Genomic DNA, 15,148 nt, shown 5'->3' with positions numbered 1-15,148 from the left:
CTATCTCTGTATTCACGTGAACAAGTTGGAAGTGAGACTGCCTGAGTTAAGTGCCAAATTATGCTGTCTATCATAAGACCTCTCAGTAGTCTGAGAAGTGAGAAGAGATCTCCATGCACTATGGTGATCAGGGAAAACGCTAGCCAGGAACAGGAAAAATGAACAGGAAAAGGAAGGATATGTCCACATGAAGCTATCCCATTAACTTAGACACAGATTCACTTGAATGTGGTGTGTTTAGGAATTATGCAGAAACAGTGTTTGCTGAGCTGCCTCAGCGGCTCTGTGGAATGATGTAATGAGTAGTCAGGGAGGGCCCCTGCTTTTTCTGTCTGCTGACTTTCTCCCTCTCTAGCCTTCCCTTGCCATCCACCCACATCTGCCCCTCAAGTTTGATAGTATTGTATTTACCAGTATATTCTTGCTTAGATGTCTAATATTTTTGTTCTTTATCTTAGAAGAGGCTTTTCTCCATGGTGTGAATGAGATAAAGTTGGAGATTTTTTCTTTTTTGTTAATGGTAGTAGCATGGTATTACACTAATAACAAAAGCATTTATATAGTACTTTGTCATATAGTACTTTTACTTATAATATACTCGGTTGTAAATGCTTTACAACTCATTTGTAAGTAATCAACTCAATTAATGTTCATAATGAATGTATAAGCACTCTTAAATGTCTGTTTAATAGATGTGCAACCTAAGGCACAGAGAGACTTAAGTAGGGTATTTTGCTCAAGGTCACAGTAAATGGCAGAGTCTTCCAACTCAACACCCTCAGAGTCTGTGCTCTTAATCATTATGTTGCACTCTCTGTCATGTTACATAGTGTGGAAAGTTCAGTTTTGTAGTCAGACCTCCCTCAATTCTAGATCCATCGTGTACTCACTTGGACTTGGAGTAAAGCTTACTCACTTTTGATTTTTAGTTAAAGTTACACTCTCTCTTTCTCTCTCTTTTTTTTAAAGATCTGTGTTTTTTTATTTCTTTTTGAGATTGTATTTATTTGACAGACAGCGAGAGAGGGAACACAAGCAGGGGGAGTGGGAGAGGGAGAAGCAGGCTCCCCGCTGAGCAGGGAGCCCAAAGCAGGGCTCGATCCCAGGATCCTGGGATCATGACCGGAGCCAAAGGCGGCCACTTGACAACTGAGCCACCCAGGCGCCCCAAAGATACTCCCTTTTTATCTTTAAAATCATGATATTAATCCCTACCTAGTCAAAGGTGGTTGTGGGATTAAAGGAGGTGGGGGGGGTGCCTGACTGGCTCAGTTGGTGGAGTGTGTGACTTGATTTTGGGATTGTGAGTTCGAGCCCCACATTGGGCATTGAGATTAATTAATAAAAAAAAATTTTTAAGGGGTTCATGGGTGTCTTGGTAGGTTAAGCATCTGACTCTTGGTTTTAGCTCAGGTCATGATCACAGGATTTTAAGATCAAGGCCCATGTGGGGCTCTGTGCTCAGCACAGTCTGCTTGAGATTCTCTCTCTCTCCCTCCCCTCCCTGGCCCCTCTCCCAGATTTCTCTTTCTCTCTAAAATAAATAAATAAATCAAATAATTTTTTTGAGTTTGTGGGGCTTTTTGGTTTTTTTTGTTTTTTGTTTTTTTAAGGGAGTAAAAGTATAAAGCATCTAGCACAGCCTTCCCTTTAAGGAATTTCTTCTCTTCTCCTTTATGAGGAAGCAAAATTACTTCATACTTTCCTTTATTTAAACAAATTCATGGGTAATTTCCTTTTTTTTTTTGAAATATATTTTTTAAAGATTTTATTTATTTATTTATTTGACAGAGATCACAAGTAGGCAGAGAGGGGGGAAGCAGGCTCCCTGCTGAGCAGAGAGCCTGATGCGGGACTCGATCCCAGGACTCTGAGATCATGACCTGAGCCGAAGGCAGCGGCTTAACCCACTGAGCCACCCAGGCGCCCTCATGGGGAATTTCACATGGTAAAATAAGATAACTGATGATTTAAGAGTAGGCTCTAGGACGCCTGGGTGGCTCAGTTGGTTGGACGACTGCCTTCGGCTCAGGGCGTGATCCTGGAGTCCCGGGATCGAGTCCCACATCGGGCTCCCAGCTCCATGGGGAGTCTGCTTCGCTCTCTGACCTTCTCCTCGCTCATGCTCTCTCTCACTGTCTCTCTCTCTCTCAAATAAATAAATAAAATTAAAAAAAAAAAAAAAAGAGTAGGCTCTAGGAAAGCAAATCCTCTTTCCTGATAAAGCGTTTTTTAAAATGAATTTTTAAATTTATTTTGTTTATTTATGTCAACTCTACACTTCAGCATGGGGCTGGAACTCAGAACCCTGAGATGAAGAGTCGATGCTCTTAATGACCCAGCCAGCCACCCGCATTAAAGAATTTTAGAAATGAAGCAGCTGAGATTGGGGAGGGGTCCATGGAAAGCCTTGAAAAGGTGTTCAGAAAAGATTCTAAAATGAGGAGACCAGTTTTGATTTGATATTTAAATCTGGACCTTTGTAGGGGGCGCCTAGGTGGCTCAGTCAGTTAAACCTCTGTCTTCAGCTCAGGTCATGATCCCAGGGTCCTGGGATGGAGCCCCATGTCAGACTCTCTGCTCCTCCCTCTCTCTTTGCTGATTTCCCTGCTTGTGTTCTCTTGCAAGCACACTCATTCTCGATCTCTCAAATTAAAAAAAAAAAAAAAAACAGATAAATATGGTTCTTTGTGGCACCTGGGTGGCTAAGTTTCCTGAGTATCTCTTGATTTCAGCTCAGGTCATGATCTCAGGGTAGTGGGGTTGAACCCTGTATTGCACGCCATGCTGCTTGAGATTCTCTCTCTCTCTCCCTCTGCCCATTCCCTCCTCCCTCCCCTCCCAGCTGTCTTTCGTTCTCTCTGTCTGAAATATATAACATCTTTTAAAAGAAAAAATTAACAAATAAATGGCTGGTCCATTGATCCAGATAGAAAAGGAAACGTTCGAGGGGTTCCTGGGTGGCCCAGTCTTTAAGAGTCCACCTTTGGCTCAGGTCATGATCCTGGGGTCCTCGGATCAAACCCCGCATCAGGCTCCCTGCTCAGTGGGAAACTTCCTCCCTCTTCTCTCCTGCATGTGTTCCCTCTCTCCCTGTGTCTCTCTTTGTCAAATAAATAAAATCTTTTTCTTTTTTAAGGTTTTATTTATTTGACAGAGCGAGAGAGGGAACACAAGCGGGAGAACTGGGAGAGGGAGAAGCAGGCTTCCTGCTGAGCAGGGAGCCCTATGCGGGGCTCAATCCCAGAAGCCTGGGGTCATGACCTGAGCCAAAGGCAGATGCTTAACGACTGAGCCACCCAGGTGGCCCTAAATAAAATCTTCTCCTCAAGGGGAAGGTCTCTCCTCAAGGGGCCTTGAGACCAAAAAGATTGAGGGTAACCTAAATCTAGAGGCAGAGAGATGAATTATGAAAGGTGACAGTTTTGAAGGGGAAAAAAAGCAAACAGGGACCTGGAAGAGCCCTTCCTTTTAAAAAGTACTTCATTTACTTGTACTGACCATATGGGAGAAAAGGAAGAGAGGAGGTTGGAAGTGAACTATGAAGAACTAACTACTCTGTGGAAGATAGGATTCTGCTATCTGGTCCTTGATCTTCTGTTACCAGGAAGAAAATAAAGATAAGAAAGGGAAAGCCTTTTCTTAGCACTGGACAACATTCCCTCAAGTATTAGTTCTCATTATTTTTTCATTGTGAAAATATAATGTGCTTTGATACTTCCATTTCATTAAGCAAATAAATGCTAATCTGGCCTTTTTCTTTTTTTCTTTTTTTTTTTTTTTTGAAGTGGTCCACTAAATGTTAAGGCCTACAGTTTGAGAGACTGTCTCAAGGGTCATTCTGCCCTGTCTGAGACACCCTTCTCCCATCAGTGAGGATAGGATTTATTCAGCATTGTTTTTCTTCCTACAGCATACGTGAGAAGGCGGTTCGAGAGCTGCTTACCCGGCACTGCCAACTATTAGAAACCCCTGAGTCTTGGGCTAAGGAGACTTTCCTGACCCAAAAGCTTTGTGTGCCTGCTGAATGGATTAATGAGGCCAAAGCAGTGCGAGCACACATGGAATCTGACAAGCACCTGGAGGCCCTCTATTTATTTAAAGCTGGACACTGGAACCGCTGCCACAAATTCATCATCAAGCACTTAGCTTCTGGTGAGTGCTTCAGATTTAGGGCCTGTGTCTCCTGGAATCTCCCCAAATTCTTCCAACCTCTGAACCCCATAATCAGTCAGGCCAGGGATGATGTTCTGTATGGGACTTTGCAGTCTTGAATCAGATTACACTTTGCAGAAGTTCTCTGTGCAGAAGAAATTTGGCTTGGATGAGGGGCGAGAGGGCAGGGGATAACAGGTTGTTACTTTACCATACGGATATGCTTGATATACATGAATTATGTTAAACTCTTTGTATATTTAGGAAATTTTGTTTACCAAGATTAAAAAAGATACATTATAACTGATACCACAGAAATACAAAGGATCATTAGAGACTACTATGAACACTTATATACCAACAGATTGGACAACCTAGAAGAATTGGATAAATTCTTAGAAATATATGGCCTCTAAGAATGAATCATGAAGAAGTAGAAAATCTGAGGAAACCAATTAGTAGTAAAGCAGATTGAATTAGAAATCAAAAAACTCCCTACAAATAAAAGTCTAGAATTCACTAGTGAATTCTACCAAGAATTCAAAGAATTAATACCAGTCCTCCTCAAGCTCTTCCAAAAAAGAGAAGAGGGTAGAACATTTCCAGACTCATTTTATTAAGACCAGCATTACCCCTAGCAAATACAGACAAGGATACCATAAGAAAAGGAAAGTACAGACCACTGTCCCTGGTGAACATAGATGCAAAAATTCTCAGCGAATTATTAGCAAACTGAATTCAGCAATACAGTAAAAGGATTATACACCATAATCAAATGGGATTTATAACAGGGGTGGTTTAACATATACAGGTCAGTATGATACACCACATTAACAAGATGAAGGATAAAAATCGTATCACCAGATGCAGAAAAAGCATTTGGTAAATTCAACATCCATTTATGATAAAACTAGTTGGTATATGAGGAACATACCTCAATAATAAAGGCTGTATATGACACGCCTATAGCTAACATACTCAATGGTGACAAGCTTTCAGCTTTTCCTCTAAGATCAGGAAGAGGGCAAGGAAGGGTTCCCATTTTCACCACTTTTATTCAACATAGTGTTGGAAATCCTAACCAGAACAGTTAGGCAAGAAAAAGAAGTAGGAAGCATCCAAACTGGAAAGAAAGAAAACTCACTATTTGCCAATGACATGGTAGTATATGCAGAAAACCCTGAAGACTCTACCAAAAAACTGTTAGAATAAATGAATTCAGCAAATTGTAGGATACAAAATCAATATATAGAAATCTGTTGCATTTCTGTACACTAATATGAATTATCAGAAAGAGGAATTAAGAAAACAATACCATTTTCAGTTGCATCAAAAAGAATAAAGTACCTAGGAATAAATTTAACCAACGAGGTCAAAGACCTATATCCTGAAAACTATGACATTGATCAAAGAAATTAAAGATAGGAAGAAATGGGAAGATATTCCATGCTTGTGGATTGGAAGAATTAATGTTAAAATGTCCTTACTACCTAAAACAATCTACACATTCAGTGTAATTCCTGTCAAAATACCAACGGCATTTTTCAGAGATAGAACAAACGACTCTAAAATTTGTGTGGAACCACAAAAGACCTTCCATAGCCAAAGAGATCTTGAGAAAGAACAACAAAGCTGGAGACATTAAACTCTCTGATTTCAAACTCAATTACAAAGCTATAGTAAAACAGTATGGTATAGGCCTGAAAACAGACACCTAAATCTTTGGAACAGAATAGAGAGCCCAGAAATAAACCCACACATATGTGGTCAATTAATTTTATGACAGAGGGACCAAGAGTATACAGTCTCTTCAGTAAGTGGTTTTGGGAAGGGTGGACAGCACATGCAAAAGAATTAAACTGGACCACTATTGAATTCCGTGTACAAAAATTAATTCAAAATGGCTAAAGGCTTAAACTGCCACAGACTTGGGTGGTTCAGTCAGTTAATCGTCTGCCTTTGGCTCAGCTTATGATCCTGGGGTCCTGAGATCGAGCCTGATTCTTTCTTACCCTCCGCCTGCCACTCCTGCTGTCTCTCTCTGTCAAATAAATAAAATCTTTTTAAAAAGGCTTAAACTATAAGACCGGAAAGCATAAAACTAGAAGAAAACATAGTCATAGGCAGTAAGTTCCTTGAAATCCATCTTGGTGGTGATTTTTTTTTTTGCATGGGACACCAAAATCAGAGGCAACACAAGAAGAAATAAACAAATGGGACTGCATCAAATTAACAAGATTTCTGCACAGCTCCAAAAGAAACCATCAACAAAATGAAAAGGCACCTAGGAATGGCAGAAGATGTTTGTAAATCATTTATCTGACATTTTGGATTAGAAGAATTAATGTTAAAATGTCCTTACTACCTAAAACAATATGCAGATTCAATGTAATTCCTGTCAAAATTTTGGATGTTATAGGGAACATCCAAAATATTTAAAGAACTCATAAAAGTACCAAAAAAAAAAAAAAAATCTGTTAAAAAATTAGGCAGGGGGGCGCCTGGGTGGCTCAGTGGGTTAAAGAAAGCCTCTGCCTTCGGCTCAGGTCATGATCCCGGGGTCCTGGGACTGAGCCCCACATCAGGCTCTCCGCTCAGCAGAGAGCCTGTTTCCTCCTCTTTCTGTGCCTGCCTCTCTGCCTACTTGTGATCTCTGTCAAATAAATAAATAAAATCTTTAAAAAAAAAAAAATTAGGCAGGGAATCTGAGTGGACATTTTTCTAAAGAAGACATAAGGAGAGGGACGCCTGAGTGGCTCGGTGGGTTAAGCTGCTGCCTTCGGCTCAGGTCATGATCCCAGGGTTCTGGGATCGAGCCCCACATCGGGCTCCTTGCTCGGCAGGGAGCCTGCTTCTCCCTTTGCCTCTGCCTGCCTCTCTGTCTGCCTGTGCTCACTCGCTCTCTCTCCCTCTGTCTCTGACAAATAAATAAATAAAATCTTTAAAAAAAAAAAAAAAGACATAAGGAGATGGCCAATGGTTACAATGAAATGATGCTCTGCACCACTAATCAGAAATGCAAAACAAAGGCACTAGAAATGTCACATCATCTCTGTTAGAATTGCTATTGTCATAAAGATAAATAAGAAGGTTGGTGAGGATGTGGAGAAAAGGGAAGCCTTATGCACTGTTGGTGGGCATATGAATGGTACGGCCACTATGGAAAATAATATGGAGATTCTTCAAAAAACTAAAACTAGAATTACCCATAGGATCTAGCCAATGGAATACAATCTATTCCATTTCTGGGTAATTATCCAAAGAAAACAACACAACTCGAAAAGAAATATGCACCCTCATGTTCACTGCAACTTTACTTAAAATAGCAAAGATAGGGAAACAAAATCAGTGGTGAATGGATAAAGGCAATATTCTGTGTGTGTATGCATAGTTTACATGTACAACGAAATATTATTCAGCGATAGAGAAGAATGAAATCTTAACCATTTGCAACAATATGGATGACAGCATTATGCTAAGTGGAATAAGTCAGAGAAAGACAAATACGTATGACCTCACTTGTATGTGGGATCTTTAAAAAAATAAAAATGACTCAGAGATACAGAGAACAGATGGGTGGTTTCCAGAGGTGTGGGGTAGAGGTTGGCAAAATGAGTGAAGGGAGTCAAAAGGTACAAACTTACAGTTATGAAATAAGTCACGAAGATGAAATATTCATTATACATACATATGTGTATGTATATGTATTTCCCCTTCCTTCCTCTTTTGGATTTCTGCCATGTCCTCCATGTACTTTTGAGAACCACGTATTTGTGTAGACAGAGTGCTTAATACTTTGTTTCTTCAGATGCCATCATTAATGAGAACTATGACTACCTGAAGGGGTTCTTGGAAGACCTGGCACCTCCAGAGCGCAGCAGCCTAATCCAGGACTGGGAAACATCTGGGCTTGTTTACTTGGATTATATTCGGATCATTGAGATGCTTCACCAGATACAGCAGGTACCTGAATTCCTTAAACTATTGCTTGGTTTTCCTTTTCCCTGGCCCTTAAAGGCACAGGGACCTCAGAATGTCTGAGCAACCTCATTAGCAGAGATGGAACTATCAATGCGGGCAGGATATTTTGATGGGGCTGATTTGCTGTAGCCACTATGACACTGTATCAAAACATAAAAAATCTTCTTTGTTTTGTGCTTATTACCAAATAGTATGTACAGTAGACGTTCCTGAGGTTTGTCCACCTATAGTCTGCTCCCCTTGTGCAGTCCTCCTTTGAGTGAAAAGCTCAGGGATGAGAGAGATAGTAAGGTCAGAGATTTGGTCAGGGTAGTTATTGTCTCACATGTCATTTGTTATGTTTTTAAAATTGCAAGTATTAGAGGTTTTGTTTTTTTTTTTAAAGATTTTATTTATTTATTTGACAGACAGAGATCACAAGTAGGCAGAGAGGCAGGCAGAGAGGAGGAAGCAGGCTCCCTGCAGAGCAGAGAGCCCGATGTGGGGCTCGATCCCAGAACCCTGAGATCATGACCAGAGCCGAAGACAGTGGCTTAACCCACTGAGCCACCCAGGCGCCCCAGTATTAGAGTTTTTTAAAGTCTTTATCAAAATGTATTAGCGTCTGTTTCAGTAGTCATAAGATTGGCCTCTGTTGCTTATAGCACAAAGACCGACTTTCTCTTTTTTTTTTAAAGCTCTTTTATTTATTTATTTGACAGAGTACAGAGAAATCACAAGTAGGCAGAGAGAGAGAGAGAAGCAGGCTCCCCGCTGAGCAGAGAGCCTGATGTGGAGCTCGATCCCAGGACCCTGGGATCATGACCCAAGCCGAAGGCAGAGGCCCAACCCCCAAAGACCAGACTCTTAACCAAGATTTCAAGCCCCCATAGAGGCTTTTACCTGTCACTCATGCCTTCTTGCTAGTGTTACCCCACATTCCAGTTGCCAGCCTGCTCTGCTCTCATCACACTAAATTACTCATGGTGTTTCCAACAAAGCTTGTTGTATTTCACTCCTAACACACACACTCATCCTTTAAGATCAGAATGCTATAAGCTCTATTTTGTTCTCCTTTTCCCATAAGAAATGTTAATTGCGTTTTCTTTTTTCACTGCCAAAGCACTTGGTACACTTGTTTACCAACTCTATTATAGTTACTTATCCACATCTGTCTCCAAGTTATCATGAGCTCCTTTTGGGGAGATCTACTTTATTTTAAGATTAAAGGCAATAGAGTATAAAGGGTAAGAATCAAGTTCTGAAGCCAAATGATTAGGTTCAGTTCGTGGTTCCCTCACTCACTACCTGTGATATGACCTTAAACAAATAACCTTTATGTGGTATAACCTTTATTTGGTATAAAATAAGGTTATTTTATAACCTCATAGCCTTTATTTGCTTAGTTTATAAACAAATAAGTTAACCTCTCTGTCTCCTCTGAAAAGGAGGGGAGGAACACAGATTACCATAGATATCTGACAGAGTTGTCAAAATGATTAAAGTATACTTTAAAAAAGTTTAGTTTTTTTTAAAAATTTTATTTATTTATTTGCTTATTTATTTATTGAGTCAATGAGTGAGAAAGGTGCAGAGGAGAGAGAATCTCCAGCAGACCCCTTGCTGACATGGGGCTCAGTCCCACAACCCTGAGATCATGACCTGAACGGAAATCAGGAGTCAGCCACCCAACCAACTAAGCCACCCAGGCACCCCTCCAGGGAACTTTTAATAAGGTAGTATTGGAGGGTAGAGTGGAGAGGGGAGTCGTGTGGGTGTAGTAAAGCCACAGAATCTCTCACCTGGACTGTTGTAGTAGACACCTAATTGGTCTCCCTGCTTCTGCACTTGTTCCTTTACAGTTTATTTCCATGCAGCAGCCAGAGTGATCTTTCTGATACCCAATTCATATTATCTGACTCTCATCTATAACCTTCCAGTAGCCTCTCATTTCACTTAGGATAAAGTGCTCCTTAGCAACTCTTATAAATCTGCATCAGTAATTCTTACCTTTTTTGCTGTGGACCTCCTTGACAATCTGGTGAAGCCCATGGATGGCTGTCTAATGTGCTTTAATGCATAAAATTTAAATTCATGAGATTACAAAAGAAACCAGCTATGTTAAAATACATTGTCAAACTATTAAAAACTTACAGGAATAAGTGGTTTAACATCTTAAATTTAACAAGCCCAGCAGTGGATCTCCTAACTATTCTAACTTTGGTGAAGTACTATATTTAAAAATCACTAACAATTATAATGTAATATGAAAATAGCTGTGATGTCTATTGATCACAAAGTCTCTGTTATTTCTTAAAATCTGCATTAATAATTAAATGCTAATGTATAGTAAAAAGTCAGTAAAAATAAATATTATTTTTCCCAGTCCAAGTTCATAGACTATGAATTCTGAGGACCTCCAGTTATGATCCTGTGGTGTATAAAACCTCTCCAGTTTTATCTTCTTCTCTTCTCCTTTTTGAACTCTGCGTTTTAGCCACCTAAACTTTCTTTGCATTCCCATCTTGCAGTTTTAGCTGTTCTCTTTGCCTAGAAAGCTTGTCCCTCTAGCCTTGTTCAGGTCTCCTCAAAGATATGACTTTCTTCAGAAAAGACTTTCCCGATCCCCCAATCTGAAATAGCCTTCCAGTTTTTCTGCCATATCACCTTGCTTAAATGATCTGCACAGCTTGTGATTCTTCAAGGTTTATCTCTACCTGATCATCTCTTTATTTTTCATGAGTTTCCTGAGAGCAAAGACCTCATCGTATTTACCACCCTTAAAGGTCCAGTTAAAGGCTGATTTCTTGTGGACAAAAAAAAAATACTTGCAAGAGGCTGGGGCACCTGGGTGGCTCAGTCAGTTGAGCATCTGTCTTTGGCTCAGTTCATGATCCCAAGGTCCTGAGTTGAGCCCCAGATCAGGCTCCCTGCTCAGTGGGAAGCCTGATTGTCCCCCTCCTGCTACCTCTGCTTGTGCACATCACCACCACCACCCACCCGTCATATCAATCAATCAGTCAATCCTTTTAAAAAAATACTTGTAGAGGCACTAACTGGTAGATTGTACAAAGCCCTCCCTAAAGTAGACTCAATGAGAAAGGTGCTTTGTGGAAGGGTTGGGTGAGCATTTAGAGAAGGAGGAGGTGATAGGATACTTAGCAAGTAGGGTGGTTTACTTGAAGAGTTTGAGAGAGGGGGAGCCAACCAAGAGTCATATGTGAGACAAGCAGGAATAAGATGCTGCTGGAAAGTATTCAGAATGTAAGTAAAGAATAAAGATACAGGTTTCTGGCCAACTCAGAAGAGCATGTGACTGTTGATCTTGGGATTGTGAGTTCAGGTCCGTGGTGGGGGTAGAGATTACTTTAATAAATAAATAAACTTTCAGAAATTTTTAAAAATACAGACTTGATTTTTAGAAACATCACTGTGGCTACCATGTGGTAGGGAAAAGGATGTAATAGGGATGACACTGAAGATCATGGTCAAACTCTTAAGATTTTTTCAATTAAGAAGTAATGGTATCCTGAGCTAGGGCAATGGCTCTGGAAAGGAGAATGGAAGATTGGAATATTAGGCTAAAGATTTAGGAATCATCAGCATATTGATCATAATTGAAGCCATAGGTGGGGCGCCTGAGTGGCTCAGTAGGTTAAGCATCCAACTCTTGGTTTCAGCTCAGGCTGTGATCTCGGGGTCATGGGATCAAGTCTCAAGTTGGAGTCCACACTCAGCACGAAGTCTGCTTGGGGTTCTCTGCCTTTCACTCTTCCTATCCCTCCCCCTGTTTGCACATACACTCTCTTTCTTCCTCTCTCAAATAAATTAATTTAAAATAATAATAATATTTGGGGCCATGGGAGTAGATAGCAACACAAAAGAGAGGACATACAGTGAGAATAGGGCCTGCATTATTTTAGGAAGGGTTGTGAATGTGGAGTTAGGATACCTTAATTCCCGGCTAGTTTGTGCTCCACTTCATAGTTGCTCTCTACTCTTAATATAATCTCTCTGAGTCCAGATTTACCTAGATTTTTGAGACCATATTAAGGCTTGCTAGTTACGTGGTTTATTAATGCTGATTTCAAGACTTGACCAATTCAAGGCTATGGTATACCCTGTTACTTCCTCTTGTGAATAATTGCTGAGGTTGTGTTTTGTCCTCAGTGATCAGGCTGGATAGTGGTGACATGACACTGCCACCCAACCTCCTGGGTTTTTTCTGTTGTTTCAGAGTTTTGCATAGTCTGTCTGTGGATGGAATTGGGGTGATGGGAGCTCTTCTTGATCTAACTGGTTTCTCTGCTTCTTTGTAGGTGGATTTCTCAGTTTACGAACTTGAGCAGTTACACGCCAAAGTGATCTCTCTGTGCAATCGCATACAGCAGATGCAGTGTTACAATGCCAAGGATCTCCTGGCCCAGTCTGGTAAGCCTCCACGCTCTGTCTGCTTCCTGCCTGTTTGCTTCCTGTTTGCTATACCTCTGCCCCGATGCACACCCTTACCAGCCCTCGTCCTTGATACTCTCTTCATTTTTTCTCTCCAGACATGGCCAAACGTGCAGCCAACCTGCTGCGGGTGGTATGGAGCCTTCAGCGCGCACCTGAAACAACCTCCGACTCGACACCAGACCCTCAGCGAGTCCCTTTGGGCCTCTTGGCTCCCCACGTTGGCCAGCTCCCCATGCCTGAGGACTATGCCTTGGAGGAACTGCGCGGCCTCACACAGTCCTACCTGCGAGAATTGACTGTTGGGAGCCAGTGAACCCCAGGTTCCTCCCACCACACTCACATGCTTATTCACACTCATCACACAGCGATCCCCTGCATTGAGTTGATTGCCACTATTAGCCATTCTCTTGTTTGGCTATGGAATCCATCCTCTTTTCCTGCTGCCCCAAGCAGCATCCACCATTTGTTCAGAGCTTTTGTTAATACTGAACAAAACATAAGGGCTTTTAGAACCCAAAAAAGGAACCAAGTCTCTTTTTTACCATCTTTAAGAGCATCCCCCCCCCCTTTTAAAAAAATGGTCAATAAAATACCTTTCACAGAATTGCCCCCAGAGAACCAGGGAATCCTTTCCACTCTCAGTTGTTCTGGATCTTGTGACCCACCATGCCACCCTGCTACCCTACTCCTACCTTAGCCCTTTTGTAATAGGACAAATGTTAATCAAAGATTGTCCTTCCTTAACAGATAAACTATCCACAGAAGGAAGGAAAATTTGTCTCTTAAGTGGGCTGATGAGTTAACACTGTTTTAGAGTCAAAAGAGGGTTGGACTGAGTTAGGAAACAGAACAGAGTCTTTCTGACTCATTTAGGGTAGAAGTGAGTGCCTGCCATGGAGGGATGGATCTTTAAGACTTGTTTGTTCCTGCCTTGAATGTTCCATGGACATCAGACTTATGCTACTACCATGTGCAGGAACTCTTGGTCACAGACACCATGTCTCTGGGACGCTCCAGAACTCAAGTTGGTCCCTGGTTTTCAGTCATCTTGCTAGGCTTCCTGTCTAGATTTGCCTGAAGAGTTTGAATAAAATGTGGCAGGTTGGGTAGTCCTCCCTGTCTTTCCTATTCTAGCCCAAAGCATTTCCTACCCATCGTCTATAGTTCCAGAACATAAAACCGTACTGAGGCAGGCAGGGAGCTGGGCTTTACAGGCAAGAGGAGGGCCTTTGCTACACTGCTGTCAGCTATGGGGCGTCCCAGGTAAAGGCCCGCGACAGCTGGAATTCAGAGCTGTCATAAACAACATGGCCACCTCTGGGTCTTTATGCATGAAGATTATGTAAAGGTTTTTATTAAAAAGTATATATATATATAAATAAATGATCTAGATTATTTTCCTCTTTTTCTGAAGCTACTTTCTTAAAAAAAATAAAATGTTTATAGCATTCCTGCTATTGGCTTTCCCTTTGTGTTTTTTTGAGCCTTATTCCAAGGATCTTTACAGTGGCCTTGGTTGATTTACAGTCTGAAGGGAGATGGGCCATGGGTTAAAGAAAGAACAATCAAAGTTAGGGCAAATTTAGGGTGAGGGGGTTGAGATTATTAGTTAATCCTGACTGCTTATATATTTTTTAAGATTTTATCCACTTATTTGAGAGAGAGAGAGAGAGGTCGAAGAGGGTGAGCAGCCGAGGGAGAGGGAGAAGCAGACTCCCCACTGAGCAGGGAGCCCAGTGCAGGGCTCGGTTCCAGAACCCTGGGATCATGACCTGAGCTGAAGGCAGACACTTTATCAACCAAGCCATCCAGGTGCCCCTGACTGCTTATATTTATATAAATACATTTATAGGTATATATTTATGTTTGGCTTCCCAGTGGGGGATATGGGAAAAGTCTCATTGCCCTTAGGAATGTACTTGGGATTCAAAGCTTGGCTCTTCCATCCTGGCAGTTTTTTGTTGTTTTTTTTTTTTTTTAAACTTGAGTTGTACTTCCCTTTTTTTTTTTTTTTTTTTTTTTTAAAGATTTCATCCATTTATTTGACAGAGAGAGATCACAGTAGACAGGCAGGCAGGCAGAGAGGAAGGGAAGCAGGCCCCCTGCTGAGCAGAGAGCCCGATGCGGGACTCGATCCCAGGACCCGGAGATCATGACCTGAGTTGAAGGCAGCGGCTTAACCCACTGAGCCACCCAGGCGCCCCCATTCTTCACTTTTAATTTCATTTTCCATTGTGTAAAGGGGATGAGGATCATAGATATTTGCTGCTAAATACAGTTGTTTTCCAGAAGGAGCAAATAAATCTGATGTGTACTATCTGGATTTTTTTTTTTTCTGTTAAGCTGAAGGTGTGAGCAAATTCCAGTTAGGATTAGGCCACAGACATTGGGACATGGAGGAATTTGGAGATAAAGCAGGGTGGATCTGGGGCTATAATTTAGACTCCCAAGGACAAGGGTAACTCCTGGGAATCTCTCTCCATTACTGTGAACCTGAGTCACAGAGTATTGCTGGGCTTCTGGTAAAGAAGTCCATTTGTGGTTACCTTATGAGAGGTGTTTTATAGAAAGAGAGTGT

General features: G+C 41.3%; 1 protein-coding gene across 6 annotated transcripts in view; it reads left to right on the top strand.

Moving 5' to 3' along the window:
- The window catches only part of NUP98 (nucleoporin 98 and 96 precursor), a 120,061-nt gene extending 106,112 nt beyond the window's left edge, over nucleotides 1-13,949 (top strand). For all 6 annotated transcript variants that reach the window (XM_044258649.1, XM_044258648.1, XM_044258644.1 and 3 more), the window contains 4 exons: nucleotides 3,914-4,155; nucleotides 7,964-8,118; nucleotides 12,435-12,546; nucleotides 12,666-13,949. In XM_044258649.1, the coding sequence (XP_044114584.1) occupies nucleotides 3,914-4,155; nucleotides 7,964-8,118; nucleotides 12,435-12,546; nucleotides 12,666-12,883 (727 nt within the window). In that variant the 3' untranslated portion in view covers nucleotides 12,884-13,949. The remainder of the gene's footprint in view (nucleotides 1-3,913; nucleotides 4,156-7,963; nucleotides 8,119-12,434; nucleotides 12,547-12,665) is intronic.
- Nucleotides 13,950-15,148: the final 1,199 nt, after the last annotated feature.

The sequence above is a fragment of the Neovison vison genome, chromosome 7 (genome assembly GCF_020171115.1).
Source record: "Neovison vison isolate M4711 chromosome 7, ASM_NN_V1, whole genome shotgun sequence".
In the NCBI taxonomy this organism is placed as follows: Eukaryota; Metazoa; Chordata; class Mammalia; order Carnivora; family Mustelidae; genus Neogale; species Neogale vison.
Note: the sequence above shows the minus strand (reverse complement) of the source record. Positions and strands in the feature narration are given on the sequence as shown.